The sequence below is a fragment of the Takifugu flavidus genome, chromosome 1 (genome assembly GCF_003711565.1).
Source record: "Takifugu flavidus isolate HTHZ2018 chromosome 1, ASM371156v2, whole genome shotgun sequence".
NCBI classification, from domain to species: domain Eukaryota; kingdom Metazoa; phylum Chordata; class Actinopteri; order Tetraodontiformes; family Tetraodontidae; genus Takifugu; species Takifugu flavidus.
In genome coordinates this window covers 19,215,062-19,236,205 of record NC_079520.1, presented here as the reverse complement: position 1 = coordinate 19,236,205, position 21,144 = coordinate 19,215,062, and the positions used below count along the sequence as shown (strand labels likewise).

The 21,144-nt window shown below is 44.4% G+C and overlaps 1 protein-coding gene across 1 annotated transcript; it reads left to right on the top strand.

Annotated features, from left to right (window-relative positions):
- The first annotated feature begins 1,109 nt into the window (after positions 1-1,109).
- antxr1c (ANTXR cell adhesion molecule 1c) lies at positions 1,110-20,364 on the top strand. The gene is made up of 18 exons (XM_057044508.1): positions 1,110-1,680; positions 9,044-9,115; positions 10,141-10,212; positions 10,426-10,507; positions 10,615-10,645; positions 10,724-10,797; positions 10,899-10,967; positions 11,397-11,477; positions 11,588-11,648; positions 13,280-13,378; positions 13,466-13,535; positions 15,139-15,217; positions 15,840-15,935; positions 16,061-16,099; positions 16,425-16,523; positions 16,632-16,796; positions 17,294-17,374; positions 18,723-20,364. The coding sequence occupies exons 1-18, from the start codon at positions 1,523-1,525 to the stop codon at positions 18,984-18,986; spliced, it is 1,692 nt and encodes a 563-aa protein (XP_056900488.1). The 5' UTR covers positions 1,110-1,522; the 3' UTR covers positions 18,987-20,364.
- The last annotated feature ends 780 nt before the right edge of the window (positions 20,365-21,144 follow it).

Genomic DNA, 21,144 nt, shown 5'->3' with positions numbered 1-21,144 from the left:
AAACATTGGAGGATTTTATCTGAAGGTGTTAGCTGGAAGGGCTAATGCTAGCCTCCCACCAACCTTCAAAATAGGTCAATAGGTGTCAGTCAATCTCAAGCTGAGGGTAGAAGAGAAAGAGGAACTGCGCTGCACTTTAATTAGTTAACTACAGGAATCAGGCAGGATCACTCCAATGAGGGAAGGTTTGCAACATCAAGGGCCCAAAGGGTCAAAGGGCACTGCCCTGGTGCGTGAGCAGGCGCGTAAACGTCTCATGCTTGAAGCTCTGAAGATGACTTTCTCAGAGCTGGTGTTTTTCAGGGACCGGTCTGCTTCGTGGAAGTGACAGGACAGACCATTGGACTTAAATTCTATAAATATTTTCCAGATAAGGAGGAAAACAATGTTGAGCAGTTGAGCCTCTGCTTCAGCCTTTACACAAAGTTCCCTAAAAAAACTTCATTCATTAAAACAGCAACTCATCATAGGAATTTTAGACGTAAATATGTTGAACAATGACTTTGCCTTCTCATTCAGTTTAATGGCAGAGAGACATTTCATTCATTTGCTTATTTGTTTTTCACTCTATCTGAGTCTTGGAACACCATGATACAATGTAAAAGTCTCCCAATTGTAATCCTCCGAAAAGGCAATTTCTTTGACATAAACACAAAATCTTTTATAGTTTGAAGCCATTTTTCCCCCTGGAACATAAAGCAAAAGCTCGTTTTTCATTGCTTTTGTTTCATGAAAGCCATAAACAGACAATATGTTTCTTCTCTTAGCCCGTAAATGCCGCGATTTTCCGCTGTCTCTGCTTTATAATGGTGCAATTACGCAGCATGTTGCCCTTCATGCCTCCAATTAGAAGAGAGGAAAACAAAAGCATCTTGTTGTGTGCAATAGGGGGAACATTTCGGGAAGGTGAAGGCATTTTCATTGGCTGTCTCTGATCGAGGACAGTTTGAAACCTCCTTTTATCCATTTTGTCCTGCAGTGCCCCGTTTTGCCGCAAAATGCGCCGCATGTGCCACATGAGGGAGGCGCAGAATAGGATCTTGACCCATTCCCCCGCCCCCCCGACACTCTCTTTTTTCGGTCTCTCCTCCTCATCTTGAAACATGAAACCTGGTCCATTACAGCCAAGTCCTGTCCCCGGGGCTCCTAGTTTGTCCTGCGCCGGCGCTGCTCTGCATTAGATGCGCGTTTTGCTTCTTTCCGACCTAAACCTGATTGGACACTTTGGCTCACTTTATCACCGACCCACTCACTTCACCACTCAATACAGTCCATCCCATCACTCGCATTGGTTTTACCCCCCAGGTTATTGCGTAAAGATCGCAGTAAAACAGCTTTTCGAGTTTCCAATTCCCAAAAAACTGTCCCGGCAGCTGTGAACAGGATGCGCATGTTCGCCGCTCAGTAACGAGGACGCGTCACCAACCTTCCACCTCCTCAGTCAGCTGCCTCTGGGATGTATTCAGCTGTTTTTTGAAGTCTTTTTTTTATCCAAAAAGGAATAATTCAATATTTGCGAAGCATGGCGAATTGTTTGATGACCGCCCGTCTTGTGCTGCTGATATTCGGATTACTTTTGCTGTCTTCTTCACCCACAAGATCCGAAGCGGAGCTGCAGGATGAAGAGGAGGAGACGAGCTCCTGTCAGGGCGCGTTTGACCTCTATTTCGTGCTTGACAAGTAAGAGAAAACAAAGGAGCTGTGAAAGATAACGAAGTCTGCATTGAGGATTCGAAGGGTCTCAATAAGAAGCCACGCAAAAATAACAAAGAAAGGTTCATTTCTTAATGGAAAAAAGTTCCAAACGGAACACGATTTTATTGATGTTTTTCTCAACAGTTCATTTCATGGTGATGACTTTTATGCAAGTTATAGAAAACGCTTAAAAAGTGTGTTTTTGTGTGCGTGTGGTCGAGGGCATAATAAATTGTGTGCTAAATCAAAGTCCGGTTTAGAGATGCCTCGAGCGTGCGTGTGTCCGTGCGTGCTGACGTCAAGCGCTGATGTGTGTACAGTACAGTGCATTTTGCTGACCGAGCAGATTAAATGTAGAATCGTTGAACTCTGTTCAACTCTATTTACTTGTTTGTGTGTGGAAGAGCTGCTGAAAATGTAGCGAAACCGACATGAAACTCCACATTTACTGACACGGCACCATTTTGCATATTCAGGAGTAATTCGATTTTCCGGCTGCTTACTGGGTTCATTTACCGACAAAAGGAAAGAGCAGAAGGAAAAAATGCTGCGGCTCCTGTAGAAATGAACTTAAGCTCAGGAAAATTTAAATATCAAGGGACTGAGTCTGCTTCTCTTTAAGACTGAATCACAAGATCATTCGTGCATATCATGATTTGAACCAGACAAAACCCCGGATCTCAAAGTAAATGAACAAATTGCTGGAGCCTTTTAAACCAAAAGCCTTAAATCCAGCTCAATGTGAAACTACTTTTTTTTTTTTTTTTTTTAAAGAAACTTTCTGGTCTTGTCCCTCAGCCTGTGTTGATGGAGACGTGCAAGCAATGAGCTGAGTGGGAGGACTCAGCAGGGAAGGGCAATATTTATGGAAAATGTAGTCTTAGCACAGTATAGAAAGCAAACCTTTGCATGCAGGACGCCTGGAGACTTGTATTTTATTTTAATGCAGTACAGAGATCCATGAGAGAGTTAGCATAGCAGTGCATTTGTTGAAAATTCTGAATTAGTTCCATCAAAATAAAGGAGACTGTCTTGTATGTCAAAGTAGAATACTAATTATCCGAGGAGCTTCTACTCATAGGACCCAACAACACAGCATTTCCAGATGAGAGCTGGACGTCTCCTCGGAGACTGCTCCCCAGATGTGAACAGTTGCATTTGCCGTGTGGCACGCAGGAACCTCTGATGTGCTATAAATAAAGAGACGGCTTCATTCAAAGCGTGTGTGGTCAGCAGGTCTAGTCAGGTCTTTGGTCCCACTCTGGAGGTGACTAACAAGGACTGGACATTAGTTGCAGACTTCAAACGAGAGGAAGTTCATAAAGGAGCCGTGTTGGCCGTCCCTCAGGCCTCAGCTGATTTTATGAGTCACGGTCTGATCTCTTTGACCCAGTGTGAAAAGCAGCTTCGCCTCAAAGAAATAATGTCCTTTCCAAAGATGGCTGTCTGTCAGTATTGTAGCGTTCCACTACTGACACTAACCGCCTATTAATGAAGTAACCGGCTGGTTAAATGTGGCTAGTTGCTACTGACAGATTGAGAATGCAGATGAAAAAGAAAATGGACAGATCCAGGTTGGAGCTGTCAGGGCAGAGCGATGACTCTCTTTGATTTAAAATGAGAAGCAGAGTTTGGCAATGCATTATGGGTGGAGGGGAGAACAAATAATAAAGTAAAGGTAACCACTGAAACATTCGCGGCAGGCTCCAGCAGATGATGTCATGTCATGGCTTGAACATAGACTGCACGCAGTCAGATATTAGACTTGTTAATGACCGCACGGTTGCCCGTTTGAATTGGGGACGTGTGGAATTCTGGAAGGTTTCGACCAGAGTGAGCCTTATTAAACCGCCGTTGTACCGTACGGAAATATGAGAATGTTTAAAATGTTAAGAATATAAAAAGGTTTAAAATGAAAGTTTGATGACGCAACCCAAAAGGTGCAGAGAAACAACTGCGTGGAAACAAGAACAGCTAGTCCATGTTAATAAAAGTGAGGCAGAGGTCGGGGGGCCAAAAAATTCCCTCAACCCCAAACTTTCCCTGAAAAAAGTACCTAGTTGAGGGTGGGATTTTTTAGCTTCCCCGTAACCCCTGAGGGGCGGAGCTGGGTGCTGGACGGCTAACTGGTACCTCCGTTCACCTGCCATGTTTAAGCCAGTGTGGGACTGCAAACCTGTTTTTTCATTAATACAAATTCACTTCCTTTGTGTATTGATCAAAATAGAGCAAAAGAATGGAAGGTGTGGATGGGCGAGGAGTTCAAGGCTCCCCGTGAGCCTCTTCACCAGGGAAGAAATTCAGCGGTGACTTGAAACGAGGCTGTGGACGAATGTCCGAGCCAAATGTGGAGCTCAAAACAAGTCCATGAGTAGTTGAAGAATTGATGATAAAAAAGATGATAAAATCTTAGCACGATCTCCTATCAGCCAGATTTGATTTGAATAAATTTTTTGGAACTTTGAGGCGCGGTGGAAAAGCAAACCATGCAGATTACCAGGAATTATTTTACCCAGGTAAACAAAAGCTCCTGGAGGTGTTGGTGGAAAGTGGATTATTCCCGTGTGTCTTTAAACACTGGCGGTGGGGGCCGATGGAGGAACGGCCTGTCTGCAGGCAGACTCTGTCTCTTGTGGTGTTAAACATCTGCAGGTGCCTTTTATATGTTTTCATGTGCTGAATTCACAAAAAAAACCTACATTGTGGCAGCTTCCTGTACGGCTGTACAGCAGCTTTGCCTGGGAAATGAAGTGAGATTTATCCACTTATTTGATATTAAAAACCAGATGACGGACAACACTTTGGGAGGACGACACTGTGTTTTTCAAATGTGATTAACAAGCTGCCCTGTAAGATCTTCCATTTGCCCTACTTTCTCTCATCCATATATGCTATGATGTCATGGTAAAATAGTCAAAATATTTGAGTTGTGGGCCTGAAATCAAAAAGACTCCTTCCCTCCCTGAGGTATCCCAGAAACCCTGTCTTAGCTTAAATGAAACGTTGGGGTCTTTTTCGACAAATGTTTTCTTGTTGACGTAACTCGAATCCTGGCCAGTTTGTAGAAAAACCAGGCAGCTGCTGTGAAGTCACGCTCGAGCTGTGCTTGCTTAATTTTGCATCATGACAACATGCAGGAAAAGGCCGTCTCGGCAAATCTTCTCACGCTGTTTTTACTCCCCCAGGGATGAGAAATAACAACACCCGAGGGGATTTTTGAAGGAGGTGATGTTTGATGCACTCTGACAGGCTGCCGTATTTACAGTTTAATGCATTTTCAATGATGAAAACAGGTCTAGTTCTCTGGCTTTTTTTCCAGGCTGTTCTAGAATAGTCCTGCTGCATTAGCTCAGTAATCACCCCATAAAGACTTTGACTTCGACTGTGGCTGTAAAAGTAGGTTAGCGGTTTTAAACAAACAATTGCTTGTGCCCACTCAGTTAAACTGGAGCACCGTCATTGGCTCTGGCCTGTAGCGGTCCAGGCAGGCCAGCTGGAATTGCCGCTTGGCTCTTTAGCGGAATAGGAAATTTTCTCCTTTTTTTAAATTTTCCTCTGTTCAACACTTTGAACCATGAGAATGAAGCTGAGCGCCCCTAAAGCCGCAGATCCAGCAGGCTTTTTCCCACACGCTGTCATCCCACTGCCATCAGGGAGCCAACACAGCTGTCAATCCTGAGGTATCGCTCAGTTTCAACATGAGGGATGTGTCATGACAACTATAGGATACACACACGGGATTAATCTGCAGCTATTCAGTGAATCTTCACAGCAATAATCACACTCAGTCATACACAGACAGAAGGTCCATCTGTTTGATTTCAAACCTCATTTGCCCACCAGGTTAACTTAAATACCATGAGTCACTTTCCAAAGATGCTGTGATTTAACCGTCACAAAGGCAGGAGATAAACGAATCTCCCGCAATGAAAACGTTTGAAGGTGTTTTTCTTTTGTCATGACAACATTATCCAGATTCCCGTCTGGTCTTGGCATCGCTGAAGGCCTATTTGCTCCCTCTCTGCCCACAGATGTTTAGAAACGGTGGAACACAAATACTTGATGTACCCACTGCTCCTCTGTGTCTGCCTTATCTCCTTCTCCTTTGCCCGGCTGGTCATCAGCACCCCACCTCCCCCATGAACCTGGTCCTGCTGACGGTATCTCATGTGGCTCTGGGTTTCTGTGAAGCCCCCAGAGGCACTCTTGATACAGATAAATGACTTCAACTGAATTTAATTTCACTTTTCAACAGCAGCTTTCCCACACAAAGTTTACAGTAAACTCGCAGTAAAAGTTTCACTTCAGAATCTTTCTTTTTGCACACATGTTATGCATCTTGCTGGTGGAATCTGGTCAAACCCAAACACGCTGTGAGTGTAGTCTGATAATTTGCCATATCATAACTCCAAACTTCCACCAAGCGCGCTCATTTGTCAGCAACTTTTAACACCCCCACACATCTCAAACCCTTTATTTTCTGTGTCCAAACCGCTGAACTCCAGTGCTGCACTCCGCACCATTAAAATTAGATCAAAAGAGAAAACCGTAAATCGCAGAATGAACTGGTCCACTTCCTCTCCCAGAGTTGTTTAGACAGGTGAGAAAAACTGCAAGCTGGTCTTCAGCCCCATGTCTGGAGCCAGCTCAGATAGTTCAAACCCTGCCAAGGCAAACCAAATTCATTATGTTCCCAAATGAAGATAAGCACTCAAAAAATCCAAAGGTGGGCGTCCTCACATTCACCCTGATGTTAAGTAAATAATAAAAAATGAACCCCCCACCCGCCCACCCCCTCCAACCACCACCACTGCCCCTCCTTTTTTCAACTGTTAGCTACAGTAACGTCTGGCCAGACGTTTTCCTCCCTCCTCTGTTGCTGTAATGGAACAACTTACAAAGGAAACTGGCTGCTGCCAATTGCAGTTCACACGCTCTGTGTGTGTGTGTGTGTGTGTGTGTGTGTGTGTGTGTGTGTGTGTGTGTGAGAGAGAGAGAGAGAGAGAGAGAATATTTCTGTTTGTGCTGCAGAGTCTGATGATAAAACTCCATGATAAACTCTCCTCCAGCTCCTCCATTCTTAGCCTGCAGGGTTCTGCCCTCTGCTTTTTGCAGGCATACAGTAAACATCAGTGTGCAGAAGAAAACTAGATCAGCTTAGAACGTTGCTGTAGATACCTTTGTTGTATAGAATCAGAGAGAGAGACAGCACAAGCTTGGGTATTCCAACCCAAACCCATATCTGAGCAATTGATGCTGTTTATCATTGTTGCAGTTTATATAAGATATAAAATAAAATATACAAACTTTAGAGATTAAAAAGCAAAACATTCTTTTTTACAGGGTAAATTTGAGATTAGACAGACACCCGGCATTATCCCGACTCTTGTTCAAGTAGGATTGATTGGAAAGTCCCTGGTATTCCCTGAGTGTGCACGGAGGCGTGTGGTAAAACAATCATCCCTCTGCACTCCGGCAGTCGCACTGAGACAGCCCAGGGCACGACCTCAGAGATGCACCGCTGTAGGAAAATGCCATTATAGGACCTTGGCTATGTTCCTGGTGTATCTCTCCTAATGTCACTCCCAGGACACTGAACTCTTTGACGGTCAGCAATGTAAACAGAGTTAAGGGTGAACGACCGTACTCTATTATTTGGGGCATAGTTTGGTATTCATCTAAAAAATATCTCTCCACCTCTCTGATTTTATTCATTTCCCACCGGTGTTTTTTAAAGGTGGAACATCTCATCCTCTTCCTCATGCTGCTGTTAAATGATTCACTCAAGCAATTAGGTTGCCTTTAATTATATCATGGTCCCATTTGAGACTTGTCAAACCAAAGAAGAGATGAGTCTGCAAGTCCAACGAGCAAAGCAGATGTTTTGAAAGAGGCCAGAAATGAATGATTCAGCGTGTTAGACATTATTCCAGCACAGTTTCCTGTGTTTGCTGCATATAAACTTCAACTGTGCATACTTAATATAAAATATCTGAGATGATTAAACGGATCCATGTGGCTAAATAAACACTTGTGAACCTTCTGACACATTTCAGAGACATAACACGTCATTGCTGTCCAGATGCCATTACATCAGCTCTGAAGCACCTAAAATAATATTCAATCATCCTTCCGCTTTTTTCTGAGTAACATTCATCCTCTAAACAGTCACTCAGCTCATTTCCATAACATTACCACGTCCACCCCCAGCGTGACTTGTTAACTAACGGCTGACCCGCTGACTGGCCACATTATGGTGGAGGAGACCATCTCCCCTATTGCTAACGCTTAATAACATTACTACTCACACAAACAGAGTTTGCTCCTGAGGAAATGAAGCCAGCTCCACAGGGAGACTTTTTTGGGTTGTTTTTTTTATAAGAGGCTAGTTTTATATTTCCCCTGGGAAGTCCGACAACTATTTCCTCAGCCTTCAAGGGCCCTTTGAGGATACGGTACTGTGCTAAATTACAAACCAGCCTCTTTTATGTTAACACTACCTTTTGGTCTCAGAAGCCTCATTAGAACTACTCAATTCATTTATTCACTTAGTGTTGTTTGTAAAACATGAACAGATTGGGTCATGTGTGAAATTCTGCACCAGGAACGTGAAAAATGTGAGAATGTAGTTCTCAATGGAAGTAAACGTTCAATGATATATGGACATATGAGTCTAATGTTTGCCATTTGGGAGAAAACATTATGTTTTCTGTTTGAATTCTCCACTATAATCAGTATAGTTCTCCAGTCTTTAATCTTTAGCGTGTTAATCAACTGGTATCGGCATCATGTGTAGACCGTTGGACTGGTGGACAAATGAACACACTTGGAAATGTAGCATAAAGGACATCAGTTATGAGGAGAACAAGTTCTGCTTTGACACCATCTAAAACTTCAAATTCAAAAGGTAGTTTTTGACTCATGTCATTCAGTACTTCAAGGCTGTTACTCACCAGCCGGTTAAACAGCGCGTAAATAAGCATCCAAAAGCAGATGTTCCAAATAATTGGGCCAAGTCCTGAAGTTATATGAACACTTTAAGAGTGCAGAGGATCCATAGCCTCTGGCATGTGGAGCAAATTGAAAAATAAAAAGAGAGCCCCTGTTGCTTTTGGCAACCAAAGCTGTTATTTTCTTCTTCTCTGACTACTCCAACATACATGTTGATTAACTTAACAGAACGGTTGGGTTTGTTTTTTTAACCATTGGTGTAGTGAAGACATGTTCTTTCGGCATGTTTATGACATCAGGTGTCTTGTGGGACATTCTCTGCTAACTTGTTACTTTTACTTTGTGCGTTCGTGACAGTGATGCATCGTGTCTGAGTCCTTTTTTTTCTTTGTCGCAGGTCTGGCAGTGTAAAGAATCACTGGGAGGAAATCTACTACTTTGTGGAGAATCTAGCTGAGAAATTCAAAAGGTAAGAGGTGCTCTGAAACATAGACTTTCATGGGGACGGGGGGGCAAAACCCGACTTTCTATGTGGACACTGTAACAACTGAAAGTTTTTATAACCTGGCTGTAATCCCTTAGAGGCTAAAAGGCCTCTGCTGTCGACATCCTGGAGCCCAGTAAAGAAAAATAGAATCTGCCCGAGCTTCAACTGGCCATACGCTAAAACGATCAGTGTCCAGAGCGAATGTGGGAGGTGCCTGGTGTCAGTGAAGATACCAACCTTTGGGTTACTGCATGTTGGATCTGACATTTTAGCATCTGAATGGAAAAAACCCTGTAATCAATTCCATCAATTAGAAACCACTTCCACGTGTCGCGTTTCAAGTTCCAACCTGCAGGATGCAGATCTGCTCCGGATCATATGTGGGCCTAAATGGGACAGTTTCCCGGCCCCGGACCATGATCTCTGAGTGAGCTGTAGCACCATTCACAACAGTGGAAACGCTGCTCACTCAGAATAAACTTTGTATATTAGAGCCGCGTCTTCCATCATTGTTCTGTCAGAATCATAACAAATGTGCATCCGCAGTCAGAAAAGACCTTGGGAATAAACAGTGTGTCTCTGAAGTAGGAAAAATGTGTTTTTAAAAGCTGATTTATGGGCTGTCATCAGTTCCGGGTGGTTTTGTTTTCATCTGTCATGTTTTAAAGCCATCACAATGCATCTGGGAGCAAACAATTGTTGGCCCTTTAAGTTTCTGTTGTCAAGAAAAACAGTATTTACATGTTTGGGGTGTCCACATCTGAAGGCTCAGCGATACCCAAACTGCTGAACAGTGTTCTGTTGGCATCTCTGTGTTAAAGGAACTGCTGGAGGGACCTCCAAGGCATTAAAGAAGATGCTCACGATGTGTTACCACACTTCTATTATGGCTTTCGTAGAAAGAACATGCTGTCGTGATTCTGTAACCCAGCACTGAGCCAGTGTTTGGAGTTCATTTGTGGCTGTTCTCCTGGTCACCTGATTGTTATTTTCCTTTTTTGTTCCAGTCCCATGCTAAGAATGTCCTTCATAACGTTCTCCTCCAGAGCGTCCACCATCATGAAACTGACAGAAAACAGGTAACAAGTCCAAGCTGATGTTGTCTGGCAGTTCTGACAATCAGGACTTGTCCCAAAATTGCCATCGTTCTTCAAGCAATGACGAGTTGAATATATATATATTGCATCTTTATATTACCTAATTTGAAAACTTGTAATGACCAGCACATAAGAGGCACCAAATAATTCAGAAACGTTCTCATCAGCACTAATGCAGCTCTCTGCCCTCTGCAGGATAGACATCAGAAAAGGACTGAATGCTTTGAAGAGAGAGATTCCTGGTGGAGACACATTCATGCACCTGGGACTGCAGAGGGTATATTATAATGCTTGTGGTTTATTTAACACTTAAATTCCAACCTACTAAACTAAAGCCTTGGAAGTTTGGGGGAAATCTGACTCTGATTTTATTGTTATTTTAAGGCAAATGAGCAGATTCATCTGGAGAACTTTGGTAAGAACCTGCCAGCTCTTTGGTTTAAACATGCGAGGATGGTTGCTTGATGCTGACACGCCCACCTGTTTCCTCCAGGCCCGGCCAGCGTGATCATCGCGTTAACCGACGGAGAGCTGCAGGAGCAGCAGCTCATCAGCGCGCAGGAAGAGGTAGCCTCTCCACGCTCCATTGCCTCTGCCGCTGCGTTCTGAGCTTCAGCCCTCCGGTATTCCAGCTGTAATAGATCCATTCCTTGTTTTTTATCCAACAGGCAGAGAAGGCCAGATCTCTGGGAGCCATTGTGTACTGTGTTGGTGTCAAAGACTTTAATGAAACACAGGTAATAGCTCTGCCAATCCAATGAATCCCCACTGCCTCTGGCATCTCAACACCTTGTTCATACATGCCATACATCTGGTTTGGAATAAGAATCATTTCCTCAGCTTCATCATAATTTTCCACAGTTTACAATCGTGCACTAAAGCCCACATGTGCTCAGGGAAACAAAAGCGTTCTTACAAACTGACTCTCCAAAAATTAGTTATCGTTGCCGAACTCCTGAAAGGGATTTTTAATGCAACACATTTAGTGGCTCAGGGAAAATATCTGCACAATGCTAATCAGTCCATCATGTCCATCATGGAAATGAGGATGACTCACATCGGACTTTCCAAATGAAAGAGGATCTGTCACAGGAACCCTCCTGAACAAAACAGCACTTTTTAATTGACTCCAACTCTCCTTTCTCCGTCCCCTCTCTCTGTTCCAGCTGGCCACCATTGCAGACAGAATTGAGTATGTGTTTCCTGTGCTGGGGGGCTTCCACGCCCTGCGGGGAGTCATTAATTCGGTAAATAGCATCCTTTGTGTGAATCCATTGATTCAGAAAGTTTTGACCTTATACATTTCTATGACTGAAACAGAATGGAATTTGAATTGTGACCCATTGTGCTCCTCTAGATTATCAAGAAGTCCTGTATTGAGATTTTAGCAGCTGAGCCCTCCAGTGTCTGCGCAGGAGGTGCGGAACAACACACACACACACACACACACACACACGCACGCGCATTTATACTTCTGTCTTTGTAAGGACTCGGGCCTTAACCCTCAGACAGACCTCTGAAGGCGTGAGGGCCAGAAAACACAAAAACACGTCACAAGTGTCCTTACTTTGCAAGTGAAACGTAAAATTCTGGTCCTCACTATGTAACATGTATAAGAACATCCAGTAATGGTTGTTCTGTTTCCTCTTCTGTCACTTCATTAATGAGTTTCCCTGCTGAAGGCTGACCACATATGGGCATTCAGGTCTTCTGGAGGAATTCTTCTGGGAAAGGCGATTTCAGCGGGAATGCTAATCCAGATTGGATTTAAAAGGTTGTGAGAGTGGCAGTTGTTCCACTGGCAGAAGGTAGACTGTAAAGTCAGCAGAGGGCTCCGCATTAAACAGACATTTAATGGCATAAAACAGATTAAAAATAGGGTTGAAAACACACTTTTGGCAGGAGCAGAAACAATTTCACATCTGCTTTTGTGTTCTGTTAAACAGAATTTCTGTTATCCTTCAACAGAAAGAGGAAAATTATAGCTCTTTTTAGTGGATATTATTTGCTGGCCTGCTGCAGTGGGTGTGGTCCTTCCACACTTAATCAACTCTCTGTGTGGTTTTGACATGATGACAGTAACTGAGGGGATATTGTAAAATCAACACAAAATGCACTGTATCCAAGCAGACTCCATTTGGATTTTGACTTTTCTCATTTTTTAAACCTCTTTTAAACACTGGGATGTATCGTATTGCGGGATGGTTTTTGCTTTTAAAATATTTACTGTCTGTGGTGGTGCTAAAATCAAAGAAATCAAAGATTTTGTCAATCAATCAATATTCCAAAAGGACAAATGCAGATTTATTCTCAAAATGATCATTTACATTAGGACTCTTCTGTTAAACTTTAGCCCTGGTGACCTTCACCATAGCTGGATTATCTTTGAGATATTTCCACAGCTTGATTGGAGTCCACACAATGGACACACTAACTTGTCCATAGAAGATCTCCCAGCTGATATATCCAATGTAAGAGGTCAAAGAACAGATCAGGAGGCTACAAAAACATTTCTGCTGCAACAAAGGTTCCTGAGAGCAGGTTTCAGGACTCTTCTCAGAGTTGATTGACCAATCTGAGTAATCTGAAGAAGAGTTTCTTGGTCTGAGACACAATAAGGACCCAGTGCTGACTCTGGAGGAGCTCTAGAGAATGTTCCAGAAGTTCAACCATCACTGCAGCGCTTCAATCAGAGCCTCATGAGCGAGTGTCCAGAAAGACGCTTCTCCTCGTGGAGATGAAGCACTCATCTTTGGAGGAAACCAGGCAGAAACAGATGACCGCCTACTCATTTTTCTTTCCTTTATATGAAGTTTAAAATATATTTTTAAAATCACATTCTGATTTTGTCATTCTGGTCCATTGAGAATGTCGGTAATATTGAACACATTGAATTACTAAAGAATTTCCACTTGTGCTGCGTTTCTGAGCACAGATTGAGTCTTTATGTGGTTATGGATGCTCAGTCCTTTAACTGGGAGTGAACCTCGTGTTATTTTGAGTTTAAAAAATAAATAAATGCAAAATCGTTTCTGTGTTTTGTAACCAGAGACATTTCAGGTGGTGGTGCGTGGAAACGGCTTCCTCCATGCCAGAGACATCGACCAGGTGCTCTGCAGCTTCAAAATCAACGACACCTTTACAGTCAGTAAGTCCGCACGTGATGCCTTCACTGCTGTTGCTCTCTGATGTTCAACGTTTTTTCTACAGTGATGAATTTGTTCCCCCCTCGCAGATGAAAAACCAGCCGGTGTAGAGAACACCTTCCTACTGTGCCCGGCTCCTGTCGTCGACGAAGTCGGCAAGTACGTGGCCGTTTCAGTTTATTCAAACAAGCACCTGGCTTTATTAGCGCGCTTCCACATGCAGCTCGGATCACGTTCTTTCCCCAAACACAGAAACACATGTTTGGTTATGTGCGTTTATGGCCACAGGGCACGAGAAGCCTGCCATACATTAGCTTTTTTTACAACCCTTATCCGTGGTCACATTCCACATCTCTAATTCCCAGCACGGCTCAGCAGAATGTAAGAGACTCGGTAGCTGCAGTTCCATCATTTGTCCTGCCTCTTCTCCATTAAAACAGGCAACAGGTCAGATTATGGGTGCGCACTTCTGATATCTCATCCAATTAGTTTTTCATTAGCAGGGATGGAACTGACATGTCTGCGTGTCTGCTCCAGCTGTTAAACATCCGGTCCCCACATCACTTCAGCCGCAGCCTCTGGACCCTCCTGTCTGGTGCCGCTGTGGCTGTGGCCACTCCACCACCGACACCTCCTCTCTCTGTGACCACCCCCCTCCGCTATCTGCCTTTTATTTGTCTTTCTTTCAACCCCCACCGGTCCAAAGCCCACTCGCAGCAGTCTGCTTGTCCAGCCTCGGGTGATCAAAGCCAGGAAGCAGCTAGAGAGTCTTTCAAACATGCAGTTTGTTTCTCTGCAGGGTGGAAAATCCCTGAGAAAAAGCCCATTCATGTTTGGATTAATGAAGCCGGTTCGGATCCCCAGGCATCACATTGATTCATGCTGACTTGCAGATTGGACAGTGTTTAAGTCACCTTGCCTGAAACGGAACAGTCATGATTCCCTGTGTTGTTCTTTAACAGTTAAACTGCATCATTTCATTAGAAACATCATCATCCCAACATGTGTACGTCAGTCTGCTTCTCTTCTTTGTTTAAAAGCCGTGAGACGGCAATCTGCATCTTATACCCCCCATTTCCCCTTTTGCTTCATACCGTTTAATGACTTTCTCTTGTCTTACTGATCTTTCGCTTCAGGCAAAACCCATTAACTAATAAATCACATTCCGTTGTTTTACTGGTTAGCCCTCCATCACATCTTGATCTGATTTCTTCATCAGTATCACCATTCTATGCAAGCATAGAAATGAACTTCATCCTTCAGCCCTGTAAACATCTGTACAGTCCTGTTAATCTGGACCCTGCTGCTGTCAGCAACAAACACCGTTTTCGTGTCCCTTGTTCGTGACCTTGAACTTCACCCTCAATGCCAGTTCTGTTTGTGCATCGGCTTCACCAGTCAGATGGTCTGCTTTCCATCTGCCGTGCCCATGTGGCTGGAGGAGGAGGTGGGGGCTGTTGAAAGTGTACGGCTTTGAACCATTTGTTTTATGAAGGGACCAGACTCCAAAGAGACCGCTGGGGCTCACGTGAATTTCCCAGAATTGTTTAGTCCCAGCCCGAAGGGTCAGGGTTAGGGACCACGAAGACACTCGTTGGCTCAGAAATCCCGGAGACGACGTTTAGCAAAGCAGAGTTGTGTGTTGAGTTGTGTGCAGAGTTGTGTGTGCGTGTAATACGTTCTAAACAAGCATGTGACAGGATCTGTCCTCCTGATGTCAGAGGATCCGCTTCTCATTTTTACACCTCTTGTTTGATTCCAGGGTGATTTATCTCCAAGTGAGCATGAACAACGGCCTGTCCTTCATCAGCAGCAACGTGCACGTCACCACCACCGAGTGTGTAAGTGATGACTTCACTCCTTACACCTGTTTGCTTCGTCTGCGCTTTTTTTACGCTTCCGCATTTTATGAAAACGTAAATCTAAGAGTTGTGTGTTGGATAAAAGAGATCCTCTAAACCTCGAGAAGCAGCTTCCAGATGGTGTGAAAAATGAAACAGGCTTGTGGTTCAATCAAGAAAGATAAAGTTTAAATCCCTTCACTTAAGCAGTTCCAGTCTTAGTCCTGTCAACAAGATCCTTGTTATTGTTTTCCAAACCACATCTTTGCTGGTGGAGAGAGAAAATTCTTAGAAGCAGACGTTGGTTCCGGGGATTTGCTGAGTGTGACGGACCCCTCTGCTGAGTCCAGATAAATACCCCTCCCATGTTTTGACCACAGGATGGAGAGGGGAAAGCCTATCCACATGTGATCTTCATCAGCGGCCCGTAATGGAAAACATGTTTGGGCCATTTCAAACGAGTCCAGTCACCGATTCATTCATCATAGACACAAACACAAACTTGAAAATGTGATCACTGTTAAACTGCTGCTGCCAGAGCGGTCTAGGTGCGCTTGTTTTCTTTGCCTTTACCCTGCTGCTGCTGTGTGTGCTGATAACTGTGTCTGCGCTCTGTCTCCAGTTTGATGGCACCATCCTTCTGATCACCCTGCTGGCGCTGTTCCTCCTTCTGGCCCTGCTTTTCATGTGGTGGTTCTGGCCTCTCTGCTGCACTGTGGTAAGTATACGTTACATTCAGGAAGTGGGCCCTTTTAAAAGCAGACCCACTAAAATGAGCATGTTAGAGTTTGTTATGGGTCATAGAGATCCCCTGAAAAAGTCATTTCTCTTCTTCTTCTACAGGTCATCAAAGAGCCACCCCCTCCACCTCCTCCCGAGCCGGTCAGTAGTGACCGTCTTCTATACAGAATATGACAACGATTTATGATAACGATTTAATGATAATGCAGCATTCTTTCAACTGGCCAACAGAGGGAGACATCAGTGGTTTAAATCAAAACTATTACTTGACAAACAAAAACTATTTCAAATAGTTTCTCCATTTCCTTTAAGAGGTGCTTGTACAGGCAGCATGGAGGAGTCGCTGTTGTGTGGATTTAGGAGTGATTTTCAACACTCCAGTGCCTGAGAAAGATGATACTTTGAATGTAAAATACCAAACTCAGTAATCTGTAATCTGAATATGTGTATCAAATATGTTTTTAAGGAGTCTGATGATGAACAGGGACTGCCGAAGAAAAAGTGGCCCACTGTGGATGCCTCCTATTATGGAGGAAGAGGAATCGGAGGAATCAAGAGGATGGAGGTGACGTGCACGATGCAATGATACGACTGCTATTAAAACTACCCTACGATTCTGGAAAGGCTCACAACGCCCTTGTTGTTGTGGAACAATGTGCTGTGTGGTGTGCAGGTGCGTTGGGGAGGGAAGGGTTCGACCGAGGAAGGCGCCAAGCTGGAGAAACCCAAAAATGCCGTGGTGAAAATGCCAGAGCAGGAGTACGAGCCGTTCGAGCCAAAGCCAAAGAAGGCGCACAAGAAGCTGCCACAGAACCGGAAGTGGTACACGCCCATCCAGGTGAGCCCGCGTCAGCCATTTCCCACAGAACCCAGGGGTCAGCGGGGGTCATAATCGCCCCTCCTAGTCTTCACAACCGGACTCTGAATCAGACCTGAATCGGCTCTGACCCTCAGTGATCCAGTGTTCCTACAGGAGACCACAGCTGTGTGTTGGAAGTAGCTTCATCACTCACATGTGAGACTTTTGGCCTCTTTCCTCTTCGGCAGTGTTTGCTATTGAAGCTGGGACCATGAAAAAGTCCACTGCCTCCCTTTTTTAACCCTTACTGTATCATCCATGACTGTTTTGAGGTAATTCTGTTCTCGTACAATCTAATATCTGAGTCGGTTCGAGGATGCCGTTGGCTGGATCTGGTAGGATTAGTTTTGGATTGGAAACACATCTCAGGAGCACAGCCCAGAACCGGGAGACAACAGCTCTAGTTTAAATTCAGACACTTGTGTTGTGTGCGGTCCAGCTCCTGACCCTGGTCTTCTCTGTTCTGTTCCGTTCAGGGGAAGCTCGATGCCATCTGGGCTCTGTTTCGACGCGGCTACGATCAGGTCTCCCTGATGAGACCTCAGCCTGGCGAACACGTGAGTACCCTGATGGAGACCTGGCCCTTCCTTCACTCACATCTCATCTTCATTAGAGTGACTTTTTTCAGTTTTCTGTCTCCAGTTGCAGTTTTAGTATAAAATTATACCAAAGCAATTTTCAGACACCAAAACTGTGGCTTGTCAAAACAAGTTTTATTTTCTTCGCTGCCTCTTAAATGTTTGGTAATGTAGGTTGTTGTTGTAGCGGAGCAGCACGAGAAGCTTTCGAAATGATGTCACCTCAACCTTTCTGGCCACTTTAAACAAAAACATCTCACCAGCCCAGACGCTGGCTGAATTTATGCTTCAGCAAGGAATAAAGTGAAAACAAGCCCAGCACCGCAGCTTTTCCCACAGTATCAGAGCTGACTTGACTTTCAACCAGCTAACTGACATCCCACACACACACACACACACACACACACACTCTGCTGTTTCTTTAAATCTGTTTGTTTAAGCTTTTGATTGGACGTAACTGAAACCTACAATGAACTTGAACTCAGAAGGAAGCGCTGATCTGTTCGAGACCCATCTGAGCTGCGCTGAGTCACGAAACCACATCTGTCGAGTACATTCTCTCTGTCTCCCTTCATGAAAAACAAGTCTCCTCATACAAACGTTGGCTCAGGACGAGTGTTTATCGCTTCCAAATCTGACCTTGTTAAGGTTGCGAAACAGCAGAAAAATGTTGTTATCAAAGTGAGTTTCCAGGAAAAAAACATCACAAGTTTTCAGGAATTCTGCAGTAGTGTGCATTTCCACTTGCTACTGCTAGCGCAAACATTTAGAGAGGATTGTTGGACGCGAGAGGAGGGCAAACCATGACGACGATGATGTCAACGCCCAGTGAAGAACTTGGCAACTAAAGAAGAGCAGCAGTCCTGCAAACCAAACTGCTCGGAGTTTTCTTCACTAGTCCACCATTTGTTAGCCTGCAGCTGTTTCTTTTATTTGCAGCACATAAATTACAGCTTGATTGGAACGCAGCTACAGACCCCAACTGTGTGAAATCAGCTCCAGCTTCCATGTGTTTCACACCCAGAAATGTTCCTGTTGTCAGCAAGCTAACTTATCTAACTTATCTTAGCACGCATGGTGGAAGAGGGTTAAAATGGCTTAAAATGGCAGCCGTCCCTCCCAGTCCCCCTCGCTCGTCATTTTCCGCCCTGTAAGTCTGTGGCTGTAATCCCTGGTGCTGGTTATGTCACCGCGCGACCACATACAGCCACGCAGCAGGCGGAGTTACTGTTGTGGCCTCAGTGAACTTCACATATTTCTGAAAGATTTTTAGCTTCTGACCAATCAGTGGATCACTATACTAACACCTATCTGTCCTCCCTTTTAGGGCCGATGCATCAATTTTACAAGGGTGAAAGAAGAGTCGGCCGCAGCCACCGCCCAAACTCGCCGACTGATTCACACGCCATCGCCGCCACCGCCGGACTACGGCCCCGCCACCGACTACCCTTCCTCACCTCCTACGCAAATCAGCCCTCCTGCCAGACCCCCCCCATCGAGCCAGCTGCCACCTGGACCTCCGCCCGCTCGCACACCCCCGGGACTGCTGTGTCCCCCACCATCACGCCCTCCTCCAAGCCCTTGTGTCTGAATCAAGCCCCGCCCACCCCGCAGCGTGCCCGTTTCAGTGTCACCTGGTGCTCGGCTGAAGGGGTTTTTCATTTTGAAAGTCGCAGCGCTCATTGCCAAAGATGTCAAATCGCAGTCCCACACTCCTCGACCTGTATGGGCAAGATTGTTAGGCGACCACCTAGCTTAATGCTACGCTACATTTAACAAGAGTGAAAATGGAGTTTTAGCGTATACATTTATTAACATTCTGCTCTCTACTGAGGATGGACAGGGTGACGCAGGGAAATATTTCAAGCGCTGGCACATGTGAGGGAGATCAGGGAGGGTTGTTGCTGGGCACCAAAAGGACATTTAATGGACAGGAAGTCTTCAGAAAACTGCAACGTTGTCTGTTGTCAACTACTGAGTTTGGCCAATGTTGTTAAGAGCAAAAGTGGCGGCAAGTCAGCACAGTTGGGGGTGTTAATCGGTAATGATTTGGATGATTTGCTAAAAAAGTTAAATCACTAATGACATTTTTATTTTTTATTTTACCAACATGCTAACATAGCAGATTCTGACCCTACGACTCTACTATATTTGATAATTACAATGCGCGGTGGTCCAGGGAATGGCAGGGACGTGTACAGATGTGATTGGGTTTTTTTGTATGTGCATTTTTAAGTGATCATTTAGTTTTTAATCTTTGAGGCTTTGGATTTTTCCCCCTTTCATATAGTTTTATATTTCAATTACAGCTTTATATACAGGGTGTTTTTTGTGGGGAGGGCACAGACTGTTCATTTTCATATTTTTAATTATTATTTTTATTAGCATGAAATCAACTACAAATCAGGTTAGCACCTCTCCTGGCATTCCTCCTGTACTTAGATATCAGTTATCTGTTTGGGATTTTTTTCTTTGACGGCTTTCTTCACTTCTCAGATTGCAACTGCAGGGCAGTTCCAAGAGAATCTAATTTATTCTGGTCCCCCAGGAGAATACATAACAGAGTACTTGAATCATGACAAGGTGTCCAACCACCAAAATGGACGCTGTGAGCACAGTTAATGAACACAATAGCTTTAAAGTCTCATAAGACTCAACAGTTTTTCTCTGCTACAGTAAAATGCTTTAATGTCAATCATTTGCTTCATATGTTTTATACAGAAAAGGTTGTTGCCGATGCTGTTAATGCTTATATATCCTGTGCCTTCTGAAACGTCTCCTGATATTTTTCTGATTTCTTTTAACGTATGTCGCTGTTTTTACAGTGTAACTGAAAATGGCCATTACCTGGATACAGATATCACCAAATCAAGTTCAGTGTTTATAACAAGGCGAAAATAAGCGACGTATGTATGATTTTCATTTGTTTGTTTTCTAACTTTATCAATAAAGGTTGACTTCCAAGCTTCTCCCAGAGTTTGTGTGTGATCTTTTTGGTGCGTTTAACACAGGAGTCAGTGTGTCCGATGTCTTCTATCCCCGGTGGAGCTCCACCCTCACGCGCGTGTACAGTGAGCAACTGTACGGCTCACACTACGCCCAGTGTGTGCTACAGTATACTGCACATATTCAGGTTCTCGACCTCAGAATCATGCTGCAGTATAAATTACTGAGCCAGACAATCATGAAAACAGAGTTACTTCTGAGTTCTGTGCTGTCTCCTGCTCATACTGCCCCCTGTAGGCTGTGTTCTTCCAGCTGAAATCTGATAATATGCAGTTGTTCGCAGGCAGGATAACCAAAGCCGTTCCTCGTGACCTTAACTCAGAAATGATCCCCGTCCGTAGCTGCAGTTTCTGTGTTTTTCCGCTCGGAATGCAGACGAGATGTGGGCTGATCAGAAAGCTGGAGAAACGAGTGGAGAGACTGAGGTGGCCTTTTGCTCAGGGCTGCTGAACGAAGCCAGAAGTGTCGTGCACTCCATTTTGGATACACCCCTCCTTCAGGTCAAGGCCACCTGTGTGGCTTCTGATCACACCATTCATCTCTTTGGGTTATTTCCAAACTCCAGTTTGATATTACGGGTTTTTTTCCTCTTTTGTTGGTCAGGTGTCATGTGACGTTCCTGAGTGCCTCTCATCTTCCTCGCCTGTGTCTCATTGTTGCTCCTCATCCTCTCGTCCGCTTCAGGTTTTCTAAACTTTGTGTCCGAATTCCAGCTTCCTTCAGTGTGTGCCTGGATTTTTAAC